The following is a 25,633-nucleotide window of genomic DNA, read 5'->3' on the forward strand; positions in this document are numbered from 1 at the left end:
ATTACTTCGTCTATTACACAGATAAACAATAGGGGGCTCAATACCCCTCCTTGTCTGACTCCGTTGTTACTTGTAAATTTGCTGGAAATAAGATTGCCTGTTCTTACCTGATTTATGGTATTGCAATACAAACTCTGGCTTGTGGTTATCAGTTCCATATCCACTTCCTTATTTATTAAGCTTTTCGATATTCCCTCCCTCCTTACCATGTTAAAAGCTTTTTTCATATCTAGGAATCCAAATATACCGTTTCATCTTTTAGTATGGCTTTTTCGAAGATCTGCTGTAGAGTGAATATAAATATGGTCCTGGACGCTATATGCTGGCCTAAACCCACTTTGAATATCTGCTAATCTAGGCTCGACTAAATTCCGGAGCTTCCGTTCTAGGATAATTTCATAGACTTTTAATGTTGAACAGAGCAACGATATGCCTCTGTAATTTCCACATTTTCTCGATTCTCCTTTTTTGTGTATAGGCAATATTATAGCCGTGTTCCAGTCACTCGGTATTTTTTTAGTTTTCCATGTTAGTTTTAACAGTTCATAAAGTTCCTTTTTGCCCTAAGTCTCCCAGATATTTCAACAACTCAGCATCTAATCCATCTATACCTGCAGCTTTACCTATTTTTAGTTGGGTTAAGGCATCTTCCACTTCATTCATTTGTATTTTATTGTCCCCAATTACATCTTGTCCTTCTGTGGTTGTATTGTTTAACGTTACTGTTTTGCTGTCTGCTATTGTCTTGTCTTTGCTTAAAAGTTCCATAAAATATTCTTTCCATCTTTCTATAATGTGGTCTTCTTCAGTTATTATATTCCCATTCCGATCTTTAACCAGCTGAAGCTTTATGTGTGGTTCGTTTCTCATATTTTTTAGGACTCGGTAAAATAATTTATTATTATGGGTTCTATTTTCTTCCATACTTTTCCCAAAATCTTCCCATTCATTTTGTTTTTCTTGTTTAACCATTGTTTTAACTTTGTTTCATTGGTCTTTATATTTATCGTAGACCAACTGATTTCTGTTTTGTAGATACATTTTCCATAAACGTTTCTTCTCTTTCACTTCTTTTTTAATATCTGCATTCCACCAACTCGTCTGTTTTTTCTTGTTGTTTCTTCTTGTAAATCCACAAACGTTTGCTGCCGTTGTCAAGAGTATTTCTTTAAATCTAGTCCATTTAACTTCCACATTGTTTATATGTTCACTTTTATCAATCTGTTCGAACTCTTTTTCTGTTTGTTTTACATACTCATTCCTGGTTTCGATATTCCTTAGTTTGTATGTCCTAATTCTTCCGCTGTAGTTTTTTGTAGGTTCCTGAGTCTTATCAACTTCGTTTCTGCTTATTTTAATTTTTCCTTCTAGTAAAGTATACAGTATTCACAAATTTTGTATACAGTGAATAGTATATAGTATTCACTGTATATAAAATGATCATTTTCCAGATTGATGTTGAGTTTACTAATGTACTTCACTGGTTTTTTCTTAAGCTGTTTTAATCCAGTTTACTTCTACTCTTTTTGTGTAATCGCTCCAACGTTTTAGTGGTCTACCTGTGCTTCTTTTATTTGCTCTGGGTCTACAATATATTATTCTTAAGAATCACCTCTCATCTTTAAATCTCGCAATATCTCCTGCTTACTTCTATTTACTTTTTACTCTTCTTCTTTTTATGTAGATATGACTCGGTCTGCTTTATGTATTTAAGTGTTCCACCAGTAATTTTCTCCAGTTAGTTCCGTTAAGTTAAGTGTTTCTCCATCGTTTTGGTAGTCTTAAAACTGATCGTCTTCCTATTGGGCAACCATCTCTTGCCGTCCTTACTACTCTATTTGTTCTCATTCGGCTTATGTAGCCATTACATTCTACTGTTCTGTTTCTTACCCAGTTATTAATGTTGTTAATCTTGCATTTCTGTTGTATATCTGCATTTCTAGGTCTGTCTACCCATAGATTTTTCAAAGGGTTTTCATCCCTGCTGTTTCTAGCATTCTTTTTGATCTCTCTGTATCAGCTCGTGTTTTCGCCGCATATGTCATTATTGCATATCGTCCTATTAGAGGTAAAACTCACTATGCACTTTTTTGAGATTTTGACATTTTCATCAATTTGAACTTAATACGGTACTGCCCTGCTCTGGAGAAGTCACCTGGGGCTCTAATCCTTCTAATTGCTGAGATAATTTATGGTATAATTCACTAAGTGCATGATTGTGAATTTTGGTGTCAGGGCAAAACTCATTAAAACGTATTATTGCACTTAGTGAATTTTTACTTCCAATATGGAGTGCAATATTGTGAATTTCGGTTTCAGGGTAAAACTCATTAAAACTTATTATTGCACTTAGTGAATTTTTCCTTACAATCTGGAATGCCGAATCGGTACTTTCAAGCAATGCATTAGATAACATAATCTATTTTACGATTAAGCAGGCGACTTGTGTGTTACATTGTATTTTTGAAACTGTACAAACTGTACATTATACTTGTGTGCATTATCTGTTCGGCGATTGATTAAAGAAAAATGAGAATAAATTTCTTTGTAACCGTGATAGCTTACATTAAGGGTAAATAATCTATTTTGCAATTAAGCAGGCGACCTTTGTGGCTGTCATAAATGCCGAAAGAATTGCATTTATTTTCGAAGAACGAAACTTATTGTTTATTTTTTTAAATAATAGACCGTTATTTTTAATAGTTCGTTTCTTGTAAGTCAGCGAAATTTTATGGAGAAAATTCATTAACTTCTCAATATCCAATAATTGTGTTCAAGGAAAAACTCATCAAGTACAAATTGTAGTTAGTGAGTTTTACCTCTAATAGGATATCAATATCCAATAATCATTGTGTTCATGGAAAAACTCATTAAGCACAAAAATTGATCTAATATTGATTTTATTATAGTTCCTGTGACAAAATATGGCTTAAAATATCTGTTTTAATTTATTCTTTAAAGTTGCATTAAAAAAATTCCAATATTCAAGTCAGGTGAATTTAAAAAACAATTTGTACCTTTAAATCGATTTTTCTCCACTTTCTGAAAAGTGTAGTTAGTGAGTTTTACCTCTAATAGGACGATATGTCAATACTGCTGTCACAAAACAGAAAAAAATGGTTTTTGATAAATAAACATTGCTTTTCGCTTAATTTCAATGTTCAAGCTGCCACCCATCTGCCTCTTGGTAGGTTGAATATTGAATTTAAGCAAAAAACAATATTTATTTGTCGCATACATTCTTCTTTTGGGTCAATTAATTTAATTCAAAACAATTTTTCTTGGACACCCTGTATAAATAATTATGCCAATATTAACATTACTGAATAGAGAATTGAATAACCTTTCAAATGAGGTAGCACACGACCTCTATTCCCTATTTAAAAATAAGGGATGGGGGAAATGGAAGGGAGGGTGTTCACAAATGACAGATGTATGTACCGTAAAAATGTGTCCCCTTAGATCAAAAATCGACCTGATTCGTCATTTCCTTAAAATCTAATAAATACTGCCAAATATCGAGGTGGACTGTTTTCTTTTGCCCACTCTGTATATTAACAAATTAATGTTAAGCAAAAACTAATTTTTATATTTATTTAGCCTGAAAAATACAAATATATAGGAGGTCAAATTTCTTCTCGATTTGGAGACGAAGCTACTGGTGGCAAGGTTCCCGTCAATACCATCTCAATTCCACCATTGGGAGAAATTTTGGACCTAAAGAGAAATGAAAATTTCTCATTGTGGATTCCTAAACATAGAAAAATTGCCGGCCAGTTGATTAATATCTACTTAGGTAAGAATATTAACACTAATATTAGAATAATAAATAAAGATATTTTTCTCAATAGGAAAGCTCGTCGAGACATATTCGTTTATCAGATCAGATTCTTTAAAATGCGATAAAAATGTGTTAAAAAATATATATACTTCTTCGTTTTTTTTTGTAGACATAACTGTCTGTTTTTTCAATGTGCCTCCAGTAAGTTGTCGTTCCATCGTTTTCGTGGTCTTCCCACTGATAATCTTCTTATTGGGAAACCGTCTCTTGCCGTCGTTACTACTCTATTTGTTATCGTTTAGCTTATGTAGTCGTGCCATTCTACTCCTCTGTTTCCTACCCAGTTACTGTTTTCCATCTTACATATTCGTCGTATATCTATACTTCTAGCTCTGATCCATAGTATTTTACCATCGACTTTTCGAAGGATTTTCATGTCTGCTATTTCTATCTTTCTTTTTGTCCTCTCTGTGTCAGGTCGTGTTTTTGTCGTGTACGTCATTATTAATCTGGTGACAGTTTTGTAAATTCTGCCTTTCATTTTTTTTTCAGATTTGATCTTCCATTTCTGCTTTGAGCTTTCCGTAGCTAGAAAGTGTAATGCCCAGATATTAAAACTCCATCACTTGTTATATTATCTGACCCTCTAGCTCTAATTTACGTCTTACTGGATTTGCTGTTATATTCATTGTTGTGAGCTGCTTTCTATTACTTTTATTTTAATTGAGTATTTATTTAATTTATTATTGAATTGACGCAAATCATACATAAAAAATTAATAAAAAATCTCAGGGTGCCTTTTTGTCATAAAAATTAACTAAAATTATCTTAGGTTATACTTATCCTTTCTCGTGGCTTCAGTATCTCTTAGTTGATCCTTATCGGGATAAAATAGGAAAAGGAAATAAATAGAAAAAACATAAATAAGCACATACAAATACCTTTATTATCAAAAGCAATGCTCTGAAAATCTATCAATTAAATCCTGTGGGCATAATTGTCCAAATGAAACTTTTACCATATAATTAATCTAATTTAAACAAATATTTATCGCTTTGTTCCTGATACCATTTATAAAATAAGCTAAACAAAGAAATTTAGGTATTTGCAAAACTATTTATACTTCCTATTAAATTATTGAAATGTTGGAATCTTAATTCATATGCTTTTACGCAAATATTTTAACTTCTGATTATAAAGAACATCTATCACATAAGTTATTGACTGACCTTTTTGATTCATACACAATGATGTCTCCTCATGACCCAAACAGCTCTTCCTTGTTGATTATGTTAGGCTACCAATCAAAGCCCTCTCCGTTCTCAGCATCAATCCAGCAGCATACCAGCAACTATTTCTCCAAAACACAAGCCAGACCGCTTTTGACCAGTACTCGTTCAATAAACTCCAAAACTCTCTCCTCTCTTTCTTTCAATAATAATCTCCTGAGACCCAAGTATCTTTTTTACTTGATGTCACAAATAATTTTAATAACTATAGTTCTTGTAACTTACTCTCTTGGACTTTACAGAATCAAAGAGGTTTTTCTTCTCAATTTGATTTGTCTCTCGTTCCACTTTTCAGCTACTCTCCACTATCAAACAACCACTAGTACTTGCTTCTGAACTATACGCGAAAACTTTCGACTGCCAATCTCGGATGCCGGCCACACAATGATCTTTCTTTTCCAAACTGTCTCAACATTCAAACTTCCCTTTCCCCATTCTAAATTGCAAAGCCAATCAGAAACATTTTTCTTTCCACATTCCTCTTTTTCATTCGAAAAAACCCAGGCATTCTTTCAAACAATACTTCTACTCATCCTAATCACTTTCCGGAAATTATACAAATATTCTTGTGCTTAAACAAAACAGACTTAAAATTCTAAGTCTCTCTACCTTTGTTTTCTTAAAAACTAATAATTACAGCTACCTGTGGATCTTATTTTTCCCGTACCAAACAATCTTTTTAAATTATAATCCGAAATAAATTGTATTTTCACTTCATTTTGTTTACAAATGTCTTTAAGTCTTTAGGGAAAACTCATTAAGGTTAGACCCACTGCGTAAAAGCTACCTTCTACTAAATAGTTACAAATCAATATACAGGGTGTATCAAATTTATGTGCCCGCGTTATAATTAAAAATTAAAATTTTTACTCTATCTTTGATTGATAAAGTGATATATAATACCATATATTTTATTTTGTATGGGGAACTTAAAATGTAAAATTTTCTGGTGGTTATATTAAATTGGTGCATCATACATTGTATGATATGTTAATTATTTCATTATTTTCACTTTCAGAGATGAGATTAGTATTGTATCGTCTACATAGCAGATTATTTGAAGTTGTTTTCTACCATTTGGTATCTTTTTTAGTTCTTACTTTTTGAAGTTATACTTCTTTAGGCGCGATTGGGAGGAAAATTTCATAAATCTGCGCGTATGCGCACACAGACAGTATGGCGTTTAGTTGCTAAATCTTTCAAGTTATGTATACATATAAATATATCAGTGCAAGAAAAGGTCTGAAAAGAATATATTTAGTCGAGGCATTGAAGGATTGAAGTGTCGATTTTTTTGCAGTAAGACGGATTTTAATGTGGATTGGTGCGTTGGATTCGTGAGATTGCATTTGTGCATAAGAAAAATGCATTTCTAAAGTGCATTTTGAAATAGGCAATTATTATGTGCAGGTACCTACATGCTTTTGTGTTTACGAATGTTTTGTATAAATGTACCTATTTACGAATGTTTCTTGTAAACTTTAGGAATATATTAATTTTATAATACATTTAAGTATGTTGTAATTTCCTTTACAATTTTTACTTACCTATTTTTTTATACATAATATCGCCCGTGTCTAGCAAGTGTCTGCGTAGGCTAGCGGTATGTGTGTCTAGTTGCGGACGTGTTAGTACTTGGTTCGATTCCCCATAAGGAAAATTTTTTTGTTTTTTATTAATGGTTATTGACATCTTAGACTATTATATGGACTTAAAAAATGATTAAAAATAATTAAAATAATCAATCGGGATGTTGCCCAACTATTTATCGAGTTGCAAATTTATAATAATTGCCTATTTCAAAATGCACTTTTGAAATGCATTTTTCTTATGCACAAATTCAATTTCAGATTTCTTGTTCATTACAATAGTTCACAAAATTTCCTGACATTCTCACGAATCCAACGCACCAAACTGCATTAAAATCCGTCTTACTGCGCCAAAAATCGACAGTAAGGCCTTTTTTTGTGCTTCAATGCCTCGACTAATTAGTGTTTTTAGTAAATATATTTATTATAATTTTTGTGTCTTTGGATTTGTCTTCCTCAGGAGTAAGATGAGTATTATTAAAACATTTTATTGTATATTTATTATACTTCACCTTGTCTGTTTGTTACCGTGAATTGTCATTAGGTACGTCCGAACCGATACAGACACAGTCCTCGTAGCCTATTTGGTAAAGCATTCGGCTAGAGATCGAGAGGTCTTGAGTTCGAATCCGGAGCAATCCTATTTTTTTTTTGAAAGCGGTAAGAATAAAATTAGTTTGGTGTTTTAAAAAAATTAAACTGTTTAAAGTATATTTATTTTTAAGCAATCATATAATAGAAGTATAACTTCTTACGTGCGTACAAAATACACACACATTCTTTTTTTATTATTTCATCCATGATCAGATTGAACAATAGAGGAGTTAAGGAATTCCCCTGCCTTAGGTATCCCATTAGTATCAGTTAGTTCATCTTCTACTTTAGTTTTATATAATTATCGTAGAGGTATCTCTTGCGTAAAATAAATGGATAATGTCCTTTAATTTAAGCCTGTCAAACACCTTCTTAAGGTCCACGAAATATAAATATGCCGGTTTGTTTTATTCTAATAATTCCTCTTGAACATTATAAATATAGTGTTGATGCATGATCCAAACCTAAAATCTTGTTCTTTCTCTGCTAATGTTATAATTTCATTCAGTTTGTTTGTTATCACTTTGGTTGTTAATATTAGTTTTGTGTAAATACTGTTTTATCTAACCTAATAGTATAATATTAAACATTTAACTACCATATGTTTCAGGAATGCGTAATGTTGACGATCTGCTTTCTGTTGCTGTATATACTCGAGACAAAGTAAATCCTTACCTCTTCAACTACTGTCTCTCAGTAGCGCTGTATCATAGAGCTGATACCAAGGATATAGATTTGCCGTCATTTATTAGAACATTTCCAGACAAATTCGTTGATAGCAGACTTTTTGGCCAAGCCAGAGAGGAAGCGACCATTGTGCCTGTCGGAGCCAGAGTAAGTTGTAAATACATATTAAATATATAAAAACTTTTTATATTTGTACTAGTACTAGCTATTACATCCTAGGCACATTTCTATATCCTATATATATTATATTCTATATATATTACATATTCGGTACACTTATTTCGGCTAGCCACCAATGCTCGGTTATTAGAATATCCCGGTTATAACGATATTTTTGATCGGCACGAAGGCTATTCAAATAAGCGAGTTCGACTGTATCATATAAATGGTATAATCGGATTTAAATTTGATATGGGCTATATGGTGGCCAATATAATTTTTAGATTGAATCTCATCAAGGTGAGTATTCACTATTCTACCGAGATGAAGACTTGCGTCATGGTGTATTAACACGAATTTGTTATCCAATATGTCTGGCAAATGGCAAAATATAATCTTCTAAAATGTTTTTAATGTACATATCAGCTGTCGTTCAACCAATCACCTCCACAAGTTCGGTATCTCCTTTCCAAGAAATACCACTCCATAACACTGTGCCGCCACCACCAAAATTAACACTCTGTACGAGGTTACATCTGGCATAGATTACATCATATAGAAGCAAGATTTACAAAACTTCTTCTACAGAAGAGTTGGCGAATAGTATGTCAGTTGTAACCTCATACAGAGCGTTAGTTTTGGTGGTGGTATTGCTTTGAAAGAACATACCGAACACGTGGAGGTGATTAGGCGAATTCCAACTGTCTTGTACATTAAAAACATTTAAAAAGAACATGTTTTGCCATTTGAAAGCCATATTGGTTATGACATATTGATGTTAATGCACGTCTCATGGCGCTAGCATAGTGAAGACTTACCTTGATGAGACTCAATTTAAAAATTATACTGGCCAGCATAAAAATCAGATTTAAATCCGATTATAGCATTTATACGATACTCTAAAACATCGCATTCGGAAAAGAAATCTCATTTTTATCATACAGAGGGGCTATGGATAATAGCACAAAAAATTTCATTCCACATGCATATGCAATATTTTTGTCTGTGAGTACGTAATATCCAAATAATATTAGGTTTGTTCTAGCAAACAGTCAAACTAGTCAGAAACCGTCAGCAAACAGTTGGTAAGTGAGAGAACATAATACAGTCACCAGTGCTATCCCCTCTACTCGCGCTGGTCCACTATTCGCTGATGGTTTCAAATCGTTTGAAACTGATGCTAGAACAAATCTAATTATATTGAGTTTGTGTTTAAAATATTATTTAGTGTACTTATTATCTAATATTTTATTTCGATATTTTTAGAGACCAATTGAAATTGTCAAGGACTTTACTGCTACTGACTTGGAGCCAGAACATCGCTTGGCCTATTTTAGAGAAGATTTGGGAGTTAATCTACATCATTGGCATTGGCATTTGGTATATCCTTTTGACGGCGCAATGCAAGTGGTTAATAAGGACAGAAGAGGAGAATTGTTCTATTACATGCATCAGCAATTAATGGCAAGGTAAGAAATCGCATTAAATATTTTTAACTTTATTTTTACTATTTTCGAAAATTAGTTTTATTTAATTTTGTCATCATCATTTTCCTTTCCTTTATCCCTATGCGGGGTCGGCTTCCCTAATTGCATTTTTCCATAAGTTTCTATCTTATGTCATATCAACATCAATCCCCTTTACCGACATGTCTTGCCTAAGCATCTTCTCCCAGGTCTTCTTTGGTTTTCCTCTCTTACTCCTTCCAGGAACCCGCAGTTCAGCAATTCTTCGTATTGGCTGATTAACGTCTCGACGTTGAACATGATCAAAAAATCTTAACCAACCCCTCCTCATTTTTAATTTTATCCTTTTTGGTCAATCCATCTAAGCTAAGCATTCTCATTTCCGCCACATGCATTCATTGTTCTTTTCTTTTTTTAATTGCCCAACATTCAGTTCCATACACCATAGCCGATCTTATGGCTGTTTAATAGAATTTCCCCTTCAGCTTCATTGAATTTTTTCTATCACACAACACACCCCTCGCTTCCTCCCACTTCATCCATCCAGCCCTAATTCTACTGCATGCATCTCCATCTATTTCCCCATTAATCCGCAATACCGATACCAAGCACTTAAAACTATTATTTCTCACAATCATTTCATCATCCAAAGATATCATTTTATTTGTACTAACTCCCATCTGTAAATGAAAATTTCAAATACTCTGTTTTTATTCCACTAAGTTTTACACCCTTTTTCTCAAGCTTGTCTCTACTGTTCCAGATTTTGTTCTAAGTCGCTTTCACTATTTCCTACTAACACTACATCATTAGTAGACGGCAAATATGCAAATAAAAAAGTATGAAATATGCAGTATTTTATGCAAAAATATACAGTATTTTATGCAAAATATGCATAGTTATCTAGAAAATATGCATATTTTCAGGATGATTTCAGGAATACGTTTTTGACGCTCACTATTAAACTGTTAACTAGTGAAAATTTTTCTGTTTCCATGCGCTAAACAAGTGACATGTATTAAGTTTGAATAAAATATTTTTAAATTTTGTCCTGCATTCACCATATATGGTGCGGCATCAGATAAAATAAGCAATAATTCATCATTAGGCACAGCAGCAGGAAGAAAAAAGTTTGCTAATGCTTCTTGTAGAAACCGTGATATTGTTAGAGCGTTGGTTTTTTCAAAGGTTTCATCGCTCAGTACACCAATCAATAAGTTCACAATGTATCTTCCTGACGAGTCAGTGGTCTCGTCCGCACATATATGTAAAAGTAATTATTACCTATTTCGGCTTTTATGTTGTGGATAACTGAGGGGTATAACAAATTGACATTATTTCTCTTTAGAGTTCGTTCACTGAGAATATTTTGTTTGCAACATTTTTTTTTTAAAGAACTAAAGTTTTCATTAGATAATTTTGAAAGCAGTATATTAGAAGATACTAATGCACGACACAAGTCTTCGTTTAAAGTTTCTTGTTCGGTTTGTTTTTTGGAACTTGACTGAAAGCACTTGGACACTGAAGGTTGAGCACTGGACTCATTTTTCACGGGATGTGGTTTTTACTATTTAGCTAAATGTTTCGCGGTTCTGACATGCTGATCTATTTGAAATTTTTTTTCAGATGAAATCTAAAAAAGAATATAAATATTCTATAGTTGTACCCACTTTTTTTTAATCTAAGACTGTAGAAATAAACTAAAAATGAACCGTTTTTGCATAACAATTAAAATATTTAAATTAAATCAAATAAAAATCGGTGTGGTAATCTTGAAAATGTCAAGAAATGACTGTGCAAGAAGGAAGAATCCCCAAATATTTACAAGAGGCTCTTGGTCTTTTCTGTTTACATTTAAAGAAAAAATACTTTGAGCACAAATTAAAAGCACCTAATTAATTAAGTCCAATATATGACATGTTTTTGTTTTTAGCAAAATTAAAGCTAACTATGATATTGTTAGAAAAAAAAATGTTAGCGACCTTTCAGTAGACTATTGAATGATTTGAATTTTAAATAGGTATCCTATTTTTTTATCGCAATGAGTATAAAAAATGCTTGAAAAAAGAAAAAATACATCGAATTATTTCGAACTAGCCTTGTGTCGGTACTTTTCTTAAACATAATCTCCAATTTTAAAATCTTTGTTTCTACCACCGTGTAAATTTTTAAAATAAAATAAAAAAATAATACGTATGTTTTACGGTTTTGCCACAACATGAGCAATAAACTTTATCCATATTCATATAACTCTTTGCACGGTTTTATTCAAGTTGAAACATTGCTTATTTTCGGCATTTTCAAAGCACAATAATTATTCACAATTAGAAATACACGTTGTTTACGCCTCCAATTTTACAACAAAAGTGAAACCAAGTGAAACTGACCGTCAAAATAAAAATTTTTCTAGAGACATAAACTGGCAAATACAAACCCTTAATTCCAGGACAAAACGTGACAAAACTATAAGCCGCTGTCTTTTATTAGTTACTATAGCAAGAATGTGAATACCAAGTGATTATAAAACAAAATTAAATATTGGCATTTTCATGCTATCTGTAAGTTAGAATATAAAAATATATAGTTAACACCAAATTTTCAAATTATAATATGCACTTTATGCTCACTTTTATAAAAATATGCAAAATTTGACATTTTTGCATTTTTTATGCCTTATATGCAAAATATGCAATTTGCATATTTGCCTAAGTCTAATCATTAGCATACATTATGCACCAGGGAATAATGGTACCCTGTAATTTCGCTGTTATCTGACCTAAAATTAATGGAAATAAATAAGGACTAAGCACCGAGCCTTGGTGCGATCCTACATGAAATCTATCTCCCATACCTGTCCTAACACTAGTTGTTACTCCCTCATAAATATCTCTCACAATCTTTAAATGTTCACCCGGGACTCCTTTTTTAATGAATGCCCACCAGACAATCTCTCGAGGAACTCTATCATATGCTTTATTAACATCAATGAATGAGCATTTGTTTCTTTATTCCTGTATTTTTTCATTAACGGTTACCTGTTCTTATTTTTTAATTGATTTTATTTCAATTAAATTGCTAATCGTAACACATTTTCTCTATTTAGATATAATTTTGAGCGACTGTGTCATAATATGAAGCGAACTGAAAGGTTCATTAACTGGAGGCAACCCATTAAGGAAGCTTACTTTCCTAAATTGGATAGTTTAGTTTCAAGTAGAGCCTGGCCATCACGGGTAGCCGATCAAACACTATCGAACCTTAAGAGAGAGGTTGATCAGATCACGTTGGATGTTGATGATTTGGAGAGGTGGAGGGACAGGATTTTCGAAGCTATTCAATCTGGTAAAGTAAAACATGTAAGTATAAAAAATATTACTTGTATGCACGCCAATGGATAATATAAAATTCTTAATTGCATGTCAAAAAATCCGCAATAACTATCTCTTAAAACCTACCAAATTTTATTTGCATATCTCAACCGGTTTTAGAGCAATAAATAAATTGTCAGTTTGTAAGAAAAAATTCAACATCCCGTATCTCGGAAACGAAGCATTTGCGGACATTATGTTTATAAAGCAAACGGTCATTATTTTTTCAGGGAGAATTACCCCTTAAAGTTTGTCGTACTTATTTAGAAACACCCTTTATTGATGAAGAACATGGCTAGTTGTTAAAGTACCTAACTTTTTTATCATCCAATATAAGCAAATGAATCAAAAAACAACATAAAATCTAAGGCTACAGTTGGGTTTTTTTACGTATTTTATATATGCTAGAATATTACCTTCTTTTCTTCTGTCAAAACTATTTTTGTATCCGTTTGCTCTATTTCTTCATCCGCCTCTATATGTTTTATTCATGTGGTACATTCCTGCAGTTTCCGTTCGAGTTAGCGATTCTTCGTTCTTTGCACTTGTGATCGCTTCCGCTAAGGTGCTAAAGTTCTTGGCTTTCAAAATTGTCTTTATCTCGTCATTTTTTAAACCGTTAGTAAACAGGCTTATTGCAATTTTTTCGTTTACTTTGGCCAGCACTTCTTCTGCATCTCTGTTTCCCTCTGCTTGTGCTATTGTTAATTTTGCCATGAGGTCCTCTAAACTTCTTCCAAATTTTTCTATTGACCTATTCGCTTGTTTCGCTGAGTTGATCTCCGCTGACAGAACAGGGATAGATTGTTTTACTAGAAACTTTTCTTTAATATCGGTTATTAGTGCCGCGTTTGAGTTGTAACTAGTTTTCCGTCGTAATTTTGCTGCTTGCGTTAGTTTCACCTTCAACAGGTACCTACTTTGTTAGTTGCGGTTTTCCCTCATTATCTAAAAATCCATCGTACAATTCAATTGCGTCTATGAATGCTCTAATTGATTCTTCGGTGTTTCCTATGTGAAGGATCAGGTTCCCTGCTGTTTTCAGTTCGAATTTCTCTCCCATCTTGTCGTTGTTATGTTCAACTTGTCTTTTCCGTAGTTCTGTTTGGACTTTTTCGATTTTTTCTCCAATTTTTGCAATAATATCTGCAATGAATTTGTCTTCTGCTGCCTTACAGCTGTCAACTTTGTATACTTTATGCACCGTCCTAAACTGTTCCGTAATAGTCCTGAGTTTTTCCACCCATTTATCTGTGATTAACTTATTTTTCCTTCGTTCTATAGTGTCTTTTGTGAGATTAATATTTAATATAGTTATATCTTCCAGAATACGTTGAAATCTTTCCTCAAACATAAATTCGGCTTAGCCTGACTACGTTACTCAATAGTATATGGCCTAGTGTCTCGAAGTCGCAATTACTTCGTAAATCTTATCGTTGCCGTTAAGTATATCAAATATAACAAAATATAACATAAAATATTATAATAAAATATAAATGTAAGTAAAATAAAAGGATCAATAATATTGGATAACCGTTAATATTTAAAATGTCAGTAAATTAGTAAGTGAGTAATTATATAATTAAAAAAAATCAAAATTTCAATATGAAAATAAAAAAAAGTAGTCATCAAATTTACTTTATAAGTAGTTAAACTGTATTGTATTAAAAAGAAAAATTACTCACGAATATGGGCACATGCGTCTATGCGTTTGGTCCTGGATTCTGGGCGTCTAACCTCAGCATCTCCATTGACTTAGATATCTCCTGTCGGATGTGGCTTCGAAGCTGCTTCTTCCATCGTCGATACAGTATCCATCCAACGATAATTAGGGCCAGGCTGAACGATACAATTCCCAAAATTCCAGGGATTGATAGCTTCTCGTTTTCGCCGGTTTCAGCTGTCACACCTCCGCTGTTGCCTGCTTGGTTTATGAAGATCTGTTCCTCTTTTTCTTTGTTCTGGTTGTTTCCCATCTTAAGTGTAGAGCTGCATACCTCAATCTATATGCGAACCAGAAAACTTCATTCTTTAACTAAAGGCAGGGTCGCCATGTGAAGTTGGGGGTTGCTAGACGAAGACACTACCCCGAACAAACGAACTTAAACTTTTTAAGAAACTTTATTCTTATATAATTAAATGTATAATTATATTACGTTGACCTTGACATAGGTCGCGGATAACCCATTTCTCGGTAACTAGATCCCCTGACTAGCGCGACAGAGTGCAACGACAACAAAAGATGTCTCAGGTACTCGACCTTCCTATTTATATCTGTTATAGTTAAAAACAGTGCCAATATGTATGACCATAATATATGGTTAGGTAATATACGTATTTCAATAATGACGTGTGCTTTCTTTGCAGTCTTTCAAATGAGTTCAATACTTTGAACTTTGCTACTATCGTAATAAATTATACAAATTGCAACTATAATATTATGACCTTATTTTTATAACAAATAAATTAGGAAAATTCCGTGATGGTTGTCGTATACCATCACAACAGGGTGTAGTGAACTTTGAGAAAAAACAGTTTGATTGGTACACCCGGTATACAATGAAAATTTACCTGTCTAGCAACAATATTATTACAGCGATGTTATTAAAGAACAAGGCTATAACATATAAAAAATCACTTAAATAGGACAACAGATATAGGAAATTCGAGACATCAAAACTGACCCATTTTGTGGGTGGCCTGTTTTCTCTGACGCACAGTATATTAAAAATGTTATTTACTTTGTTTTTTATTTTTTAGAGGAATGGTCAAATCATTTTATTAGACGAAGCCACAGGAATAGATACCTTGGGCAATATGGTAGAATCTAGTATTCTTTCACCCAACAGAGATTTTTATGGAGATATACATAACATGGGCCACGTGTTTACTTCATACATACACGATCCTGATCATAGACATCTAGTAAGTAGTTTTAGTAAGTGTACATACACTGTTACAAACATAAATTTTGTTTTGTTCATGTTTAGTGAGAGACCATACTGTTCAATAGTTTTCACATTACATGAACAAGCGCCTGTAGTTCTTGAAGCGATTCGTCTATTAGTACTGTGTCATCCGCATATCTCATATTAATTGTATATAATCATTTTAACTAAGCTTCCAGTAATTTTAATGCCATGAGTTTGACCATCCAAGTCTTTGTTCAAATTGTTCTCCGAGTATATATGTATATTCAAAAGGATTGGCCAGAAAACACAACATTTTTTCTTAACGACATGCCTATCAACTCCCCTTGACATTGGCGATTGACATAGCAAAACTGTCTCTCTCTCGAGCTATTCTAAATAGTTGTTCTGCTTTCTTTATTCCTGTCCACTCCCTGATATTCTTCAACCAAGAGGACTGTTTTCTATCAATTCCTCTGCGTTCTTCGATTTTACCCATTATAATAAGTTGAAGAATATTACATCTAGACCAGGGCCCATCTGTAAAAATATTAGTACATTTGGACGTTGAGAGGTGACTCAAATTTTTTTGCAGAAATTGCTTGAAAATAAATCAAATAATAATATTTGAGTTATCCTCCCTCTCAAAAAGGTTCGGAACATTGTTTAAAAAATCAATGTGTCAAAAAATTAAGGAAAAATTCGATTTCTTTCTTCGTTTTTTGATTATAACTTTAAAAGTATTTATTTCCGAGAAAAGTTGTACTAACATAAAAGTTGCGTAATTAAATTTCCTATAATATAGAATTAGTTAGAAATTTAAAAAATAGTCACCCTTGTTGCAAATAGCAATAATTGCGAAAAAATCATACAAAAACAAGTATTCGCATTTTACGTTTTTCAACCATTTATGCTACACTTAGGACCTTCATATTTCACCCAGAAAAACTTTATGATACACTAAAACAACACTAATAATTAAATTAAGATCGGTTCAATAGATTTTGCAAAATAAATTTTGCAATCTAACTTTTGCAAAAAAAAATCCTTTTTTCAAAATGTTACAGGACTGAAAATAAAGCAGATAGCAAGTTGACATTTTTTTGCGTATAGAAGTGTAATGTACCTTTCATTTGCAATTTTGCAAAATTAAAATTGATTAACACCACCGCGTCAGAAATTTTTTTAAATAAACATTAATTATTGGTGCTACGCGCAGGACTGCGGAATGTTTGCTCTGATTGGGCATTCCAATGACCTTTGATAATGATTGATACATTTTAATTTTTATTACATTTCGATATAAATAAATAAATTTGTTTATTGCAAAATAAAAACACATACTCTATCCTTTGAAATAACAATTTTATTAGCAAAAACTTTTTTTGTTCATATATTTTAACTTAGAGAATAAAATTTATTATTTTTAAACATAAGCAATTGTTTAAACAATATTTCAAAAACAATAATAAAATTAGTTTGATTTTTGTGGAATTAAAATATTAAAATACAACAAAATATAGAGTAAGAAAATAATATATTGGATAAAGATGGGAAGAAATTTTGGTGGAAATCAACTTGTGTGAATCGAACACCACTGTCCTGCGCGTAGTACCAAAAATTAATGTATATTTAAAAAATTTCCTGACGCCGTGGTAATTAATCGATGTTAATTTTTTAAATTGCAAATGAAAGGTACAGTACTCTTCTATAAGCAAAAAAAAATTTCAACCTGCTACCTAGTTTATTTTCAGTCCTGTAACATTTTAAATAAATGAATTTTTTTTGCGAAAGCTGGATTGCAAAATTTATTTTGCATAATCTATTGCATCGATCTTAATATTTTTTTTTGCTGGGTAAAATATGAAGGTCCTAAGTGTAGCATAAATGGTTGAAAAACGTAAAATGCAAATACTTGTTTTTGTGAGGTTTTTTCGCAATTATTGCTATTTTTCAACTAGGGTGACTATTTTTAAAATTTTTAACCAATCCTATATTGTGGGAAATTTAATTACGCAACTTTTATTTCAGTACAACTTTTCTCTGAAATAAATAGTTTTAAAGGTATAATCAAAAAACGAAGAAAAAAATGGAATTTTTCCTTCATTTTTTGACATTTTGATTATTTAAACAATGTTCCGGACCTTTTTGAGAGGGAGGATAACTCAAATATTATTATTTGATCTATTTTCAAGCAATTTCTGCAAAAAAATTTGAGTCACCTCTCAACGTCCATCTCAAAACAGATGCGCCCTGGACTAATCGGTCTCCCCTTACTTCTTCTTCTTAACATGCCATACACCTAAGTGCGTAGGCGACTATCTCATTACTAACGATTTGTTCTTGGCGGCTTGATACATCTCGCCTGTGTTGTGTATTCATGTCCATTCCTTAATATTCCTTAACCAGGATAGTTGTTTGCGGCCGACTCCTCTCCTACCTTCGATCTTCCCTTTTAGGATGAACTGTGGTATTTCATATTTTGCTACTCTTAATATGTGCCCAAGGTAACGAATCTTGCGTTTCTTAATTAATCCAAAGAGTTCTCTTTCCACGCCGGCTCTCATAAGGACGTCATCGTTTCGAACTTTAACCATCCACGGTATGCTCATCATTCTTCTCAATGATCACATTTTAAATGCTTCAAGTTTCTTGATTGATATTCGTTTCAAAGTCCACGTTTCCATGCCATAAAGTAGGATGGACCATACAGGGTGAGTCATGAGGAACTGTACATACTCCTACCTTCGTATAGAGGCTCCTATGGGGAATAAGAAATGACCATTAAAAAGTGTCTGCTCCCCTTGTTTAATAATATACAGGGCGAGTTTCGCATTTTGACAGAAATTTATATTCGTCATAATTTTTGAACGGTCAGATCGATGTGTCTCTTATTTTGGTCAATCGTTACACTATTACTTCCTAATCAACTGATTTATTCAAACTAGAAAAAATCAGGTCCGCCTTTAAAAAATTAGTTCGTCTGTGTCTTAGAAAAAATTTCACCCTGTATACGCTTTTTGAAAACTCTAATATTAATTTTACAAATTAGACAAATAGGCAATTAAAATGACATATTTATTTTTTTCCCCACACGATTACGTAATTTGTTATAAAAAAAATCAAATTTGACTATGAATTAAAAATTTGGTAAAGTGAACCATAGATTTAAAAAAATTAACTTTTATAACAAAAATTAATTTTTTTAAACAAATATTTGATTTATGTTACCACCTAATCTACTGATTTATTCAAACTAGAAAAAAATCAGGTCCGGCTTTAAAAAATTAGTTCGTTTTGGTCTTAGAAAAACTTTCACCCGCTATACGCTTTTTGAAAACTCTAATATGAATTTTACAAATTAGGCAAATAGGCAATTAAAATGCCATATTTATTTTTTCCCCACACGATTACTTAATTTTTTATTAATAAATAAAATTTTTCAAAATCGCCATTTTACCATCAAAATAAAAAAAATTAAACAACGTTTTTCTTTAAATTAAAAGTTTCACCATTTTTTTTCTATAACACGTCTAGATCTAAAACTCCCCATAACACTTCTCTTTGGACTTTATAGTTTAACATAGACGTGATCAAATAGATAAATTTTAAATTGTTTCACTTAATTTTTGCGATTTAACTTTGCAATTCACGAAGCTGCACCTTTTATTTTTAAAAATTCATAACTTTTACGAGAAGAAGACTGAAAGTCTACAACAATTGTCATAGTTTTCACAGTGGTAAGAGATATGTGCTGTAAAAATTTCAGAAAAACATTTTTAAATGGAACGTTGTAGCGAGTTAAACCGTGATTTCATCTTTTTTTTCATTTTTAGGTTAAAATTCCGATTTTGACAAATGTGATTTTTTAATAAAAAATTAAGTAATCGTGTGGGGAAAAATAAATATGCCATTTTAATTGCCTATTTGTCTAATTTGTAAAATTCATATTAGAGTTTTCAAAAAGCGTATACAGGGTGAAATTTTTTCTAAGACCAAAACGAAATATTTTTTAAATTAGGGCCTGATTTTTTCTAGTTTGAATAAATCAGTTGATTGGGTGTTAACATATATTAAATATTTGTTAAAAAAAATTAATGGCCTGATTTTTTCTAGTTTGAATAAATCAGTTGATTGGGTGTTAACATAAATTAAATATTTGTTAAAAAAAATTAATGGCCTGATTTTTTCTAGTTTGAATAAATCAGTTGATTGGGTGTTAACATAAATTAAATATTTGTTAAAAAAAATAATTTTTGTAATAAAAGTAAATTTTTTTAATCTATGGTTCACTTTACCAAACTTTTAATTATTATTCATAGTCAAATTTGATTTTTTTATAAAATATTAAGTAATCATATGGGGAAAAAAATAAATATGCCATTGTAATTGCCTATTTGTCTAATTTGTAAAATTCATATTAGAGTTTTCAAAAAGCGTATACAGGGTGAAATTTTTTCTAAGACCCAAACGAACTAATTTTTTAAAGCCGGACCAGATTTTTTTCTAGTTTGAATAAATCAGTTGATTGGGTTGTAACATAAATCAAATATTTGTTAAAAAAAATTAATTTTTGTAATAAAAGTTATTTTTTTTTAAATCTATGGTTTACTTTACCAAACTTTTAATTCATGGTCAAATGTGATTTTTTTTATAACAAATAAGTAATCGTGTGGGGAAAAAAATAAATATGCCATTGTAATTGCCTACTTGTCTAATTTGTAAAATTCACATTAGAGTTTTCAAAAAGTGTATACAGTGTGAAATTTTTTCCAAGACTCAAACGAACTAATTTTTTAAAGCCGGACCTGATTTTTTTCTAGTTTGAATAAATCAGTTTGCTAGGTGGTAATAATGTAACGATTGACCAAAATAAGAGACACATCGATCTGACCGTTCAAAAAATATGACGAATATAATTTTCTGTCAAAATGCGAAACTCGACCTGTATATTATTAAACAAGGGGAGCAGACACTTTCTAATGGTCATTTGTTATTCCCCATAGGAGCCTCTATACGAGGTAGGAGTATGTACAGTTCCTCATGACTCACCCTGTATATGTAGCACTTTTCCATTCTGTAGCTTATTTCGAAATTTAGGTTTTGATATACATAGGAGCGGTCTGAATTTCATAAAAGCTTGTTTTGCCATTTGTATTCGGGTTTTTATTTCATGTTGTGGATCCCATTGATCATTGATTGTCGTGCCCAGGTATTTAAAAGTTTTCACGCATTTTATACGATCGTCACCTATGCATATTATCGGCTCCCCTTACTACGTGTCCAAAATATACCATCTTTCTACATTTGATGTTATCAAGCAGCTCGCGTGCAGCATTTGCTCCCTTAAGGACTGCCACATTTCTCAGCATAGCTGTCCATGTTATTTTTGTGTACATCTCTGTAGCCACATTTCAAAGCCTCCAAACGATTAGTGGTGGATATTTTTAATGTCCTTGCTTTGACACCGTATAAGAGTTGCAACAGTTGCAATTTATCATTACAAAAAAATGACATCATTTTTAAAAACGTTGTGAGGGATATCTCGATTCTACACTTTATCTGTTTATCTGGACCTTTTTGTTCAGTAATATGGCAACCGAGACATTTGAAACTGTGTACTCTTTGAATTATATTTTTTTGTGTAATTATGTTTATTTACAATCTACATCAGGGGTGGGCAAACTTTTTTTAATAAGGGCCACAAAAGGTTTTTGGTCTATTACCAAGGGCCGCAATGTTTAATGTTTAACTTTGGGGGGGGGGGGCTGTTAAGCAATGTTTTTTTAATTTGTTTAAAACTATGGTAGAATTATTTTATTTTTAAATTAAATAAACTTAGTCAGTACAATTCAAAGAATATCCGAAAAAAATGTTTCAAGACCAACTATTGAAAAATAAGCCAACGGTGGCAAATTTTTACCGACACCATGGAGAGAAAGAGTAACAAATCAAGATGTTTTGCTGAAGATGGAGAAGGAATGCGAAGTCATAAAAACCATACAAACGAAAAAACTGGAGTATCTAGGCCACATAATGAGAGGAGAAAAGTACTCTCTGTTAAGACTCATAATCCAAGGAAAAATCTCGGGAAAGAGAAATGTGGGACGTAGGAGGATTTCCTGGAACAAAATGAATTTTTCAGTAGACATCAGAACTCGTTATTGGATCATATGAAACAAAAAATTCAAAAATATTTTATTAGCTTATGAATTTCTCGAGATAACACTGTCGAGTTTGTTTTTTAGTTTTGACGATTTTTGCGTTTTTGATATTACTCAGAAGTGAAAATACCGAAATAGTGAAAATCAACACATTTGTTATTGTTACCTCACGAAATGTGTAAAGAAAATATATGAAAAATTTCAGGTGGATCTGTCAAGTAGCGTTTGAGTTACAATGTCCACCGCCCATAAAAAGCAGTTGAGCAGTTTTAAGAAAAACACGTTTAGTTTTGACACCTTTTATTTTCAATTCCTTCTGTCTGTCAAATCGTGAAGTGATACACATCGGAATATGTTTTTAAATCGCAGAGTAATTTACAAAAGAAAATGAAACAGCTGTTGAACGTTTCTCACTACGCTCAACAAGCTGCTGCAAAGCGAGTCGAAGGTAGGGATATTAAACATGCTGTATTTCTGGTAGTTTTCCTACGGTCAAACTAAAATTTTCAGAATATTTTTGAAATTATGTATTTTCATACAAAATAATAAAACAAATCGAAAATTTCAAAATTTTCAAACCATATCCCTACCCCCCATACCACATTCGCACTTATTTAAGCACGATATTTGCCGCAAATATACAGGGTGTTTCATTGAGAAACGGGAACACTTAAATTGTGAATAGAGTTCACTATGGATAAAAATCATTGCCTCAATGATTTTTATAACTGAGTTACAGGGTGTTTTATCGATTTTGCCCATGTCTTTCTGGAAGCATAATCTTAGAACCACCTTGTATATTTTTTGATATTTGACATAGATATCTCTCATTTAAAATACAAACCACCCAACTTATAATCACAAGAATAATCCAGATCCGGACTAAACAAAATTATTGGGAAATAATTGGACTAATTATTTCTTTTTTATATGATCAATGAAGAGTTTGAATTTCATTACAAAAGTTTCATTTTGCGATCAACACTACTTATAAATTTAGCAAAGTAGACGTGTTTAATTTCTAAATAATTTCCTCCCCTAATTCACAGCATCTTTCGAGAACCTTTTCTAAACTTAGTTATCAGTAGTAATTGCACAAGAGCTCTAAAATTATCGAATTTTTCCCGAGTGACACTTTGACTAACTTTTTTAACAGTAATTGTCACTAATGTCACTGAATGTATTTTTCGTAGCAACGAAGGGCATCTGACGTAATATACTTGACGACGGGATATAATCAAAAATTATCACTTTAATTTTTATTTCTGTAGCTTTCTATAGGGCTTTTCATTCACAGTCATTTGTTTCGAGCTTCTGTTATATGTTGTATAATCCGTATATATTACTATTATACACGGATTATACGAAATTTCACAGAAGCTCGAAACAAATGACAATCGATGAAAAGCCCTATACGTCAGAATCTCCTATGAATGAAATAATCGAATATGATTGTTGGTTGTTGTATTAGACATCAGTATGTTCTGTCTCTAACTCTTCCAAAAATGCTTTGAATTCACGATGATTTAATCGTATTGAACTAATACAGTTAACAATATTAGTTATAATTGAAATGACGTTGTCCACTTGCAAAACATTTTTGCACAATATCTGATGATGGATTATGCAGTGAAGAATAATAAATCATGTTCTGGAAACTGTTGAACGTAATATTTAAGTTTTCTCAACGTTACATTAGGTTTGTTCTAGCATCAGTTTCAAATGGTTTTAAACCATCAGCGAATAGCGCACCAGCGCGAGTAGAGGGGATAGCACTGGTGACTGTATTATGTTCTCTCACTGACCAACTGTTTGCTGACGGTTTCTGACTAGTTTGACTGTTTGCTAGAAGACACCTAATATTTGCTCCTCTTAAATTTGGTGCTCCGTCAGTTGTTACTCTTATTAGGTGGTTACGGGTTATTTCAAAATTTTCCACACAGTTCCTGACTACTTCGAAAATATCATTTTCATTTGTTGAAATTTCATGGATTTCATTGAGGGAGCCGATAAATCTCTGTGTCAAAAACCCAAATCATTGCCCGCGTTATGTTGAAAATTTGCGGAAAAATCACCCGCTGCGAAAGTGATATATTAATAGCTGCATTATCTATCTATATTTAATTATCAATATTAGCAATAATTAGAAAAAATCTTGAAATGAAAATAATTCACTTCTTCTCCTCGGGCCGCAAAAAAATGTCTAAAGGGCCGCATGCGGAACGCGGGCCGCACTTTGCCCACCCCTGATCTACATCATTAAAAGAGTAGTAAGTAAATTTGTTCCATGTTTTTGGGCATGAAGAAGAGACTTCCAATGATGTGTCTCTTATTCTATTTATGTTTAAGTTTTAAAATAGGTCCCGAGGCCAGGTTCTATCTAGTCTCCTTGTGGCAGGACCATTATGGAATAATTCCCTTACTAACTCATTGTCATGGTGAATAGTATGCTCATTTTGTGACTCCGTGGATCGATGGATTTTTTCTCTGGTGAAAGGTATATTTAAGTCTTCGTGAAGTGTTTGATTAGTTACGTACCATGGTGCGTCCACTATTGATCTTAGAACTTTAGACTGAAATCTTTGGATGATATTCAGTGATGTTGACTTTGCACAGCCCCAGATGTGTAGTCCGTAGTACCAAATAGGTTTGAGTATTGCTTTGTACGGAAGAATTTTGTTTTGGATGTTGAGTTTTGATCTGCGTCCAAGGAGATAATTCATTTGCCGGAATTTCAAGTCTAGTTGTCTTCTTTTGATCTGGATATGTTTCTTCCAAGTAAGACGTTGCTCAAGATGGAGGCCAAGGTATTTAGCGTTTGTTACTGTTGGTATTCGTTCATTTTACATTCTTACAGGTGGGCATGTGTTGTGGCGGTTGGTAAACGTTATTTGAGATGATTTTGTTTTGTTTACTTTTGTTCGCCATTTTGTGTACCATTCACTGAGTATGTCAATATGGTGTTGCAGGTCTTGTGAGGCTTGTATGTGATCTTCATCTACAGCTAGTATTGCTACGTCATCAGCAAAGGAAGCGATCGTAGTATTATAGGACTCTGGTATATCGGCTGTGTAGAGTGAGGACAGCAGCGGCCCGAGAACACTACCTTGCGGAACTCCGGAGTTAATAGGATAGAGGCTGGATTGTTGCTCTTTGAATTTTACTGAGAAATATCTATTTGATAAGTAGGATTTGATTAGGAGGAAATAGTTACTAGATAGTAATAATTTTGTCAAACGCTTGTGGGATATCTAGGAATACAGCGTTGCAGTATTTCTTTTCTTCGAGAGTGTTTCATTTACTATTCGATGGACTTGTTGTGTAGTAGAGAGATTTTCCAGAAAACCAAACTGATGTTCTGGTAGTAATGTTAGGAATTCATGATCTGCGTATATTCTTTGTAGCAGCAATCTTTCAAAAACTTTGCTAACGATTGGGAGTAGGCTGATGGGTTGATAAGATGTTACTTCATTGGGCGCTTTGCCTGGCTTAAGGATCATTATGATCTCTGCAAATTTCCATATTTTTGGAAAGTATGATAAATTTAGCATGCGATTAAATATTACTGTTAGCATAATAATGGCCTTACGATGAAGTTGTTTTAGTACTTGTGCCGATATTAAGTCA

General features: G+C 32.5%; 1 protein-coding gene across 1 annotated transcript in view; it reads left to right on the forward strand.

Annotated features, from left to right (window-relative positions):
- Nucleotides 1–25,633, forward strand: part of LOC126887455 (phenoloxidase 1-like) — a 40,594-nt gene that overhangs the window by 4,296 nt on the left and 10,665 nt on the right. Inside the window, exons 3-7 of the mRNA XM_050654996.1 lie at nt 3,601–3,796; nt 7,864–8,087; nt 9,366–9,568; nt 12,669–12,921; nt 15,694–15,858. Coding sequence (XP_050510953.1) covers nt 3,601–3,796; nt 7,864–8,087; nt 9,366–9,568; nt 12,669–12,921; nt 15,694–15,858 — 1,041 coding nt within the window. The remainder of the gene's footprint in view (nt 1–3,600; nt 3,797–7,863; nt 8,088–9,365; nt 9,569–12,668; nt 12,922–15,693; nt 15,859–25,633) is intronic.

The sequence above is a fragment of the Diabrotica virgifera genome, chromosome 6, assembly GCF_917563875.1.
Source record: "Diabrotica virgifera virgifera chromosome 6, PGI_DIABVI_V3a".
Lineage (NCBI taxonomy): Eukaryota > Metazoa > Arthropoda > Insecta > Coleoptera > Chrysomelidae > Diabrotica > Diabrotica virgifera.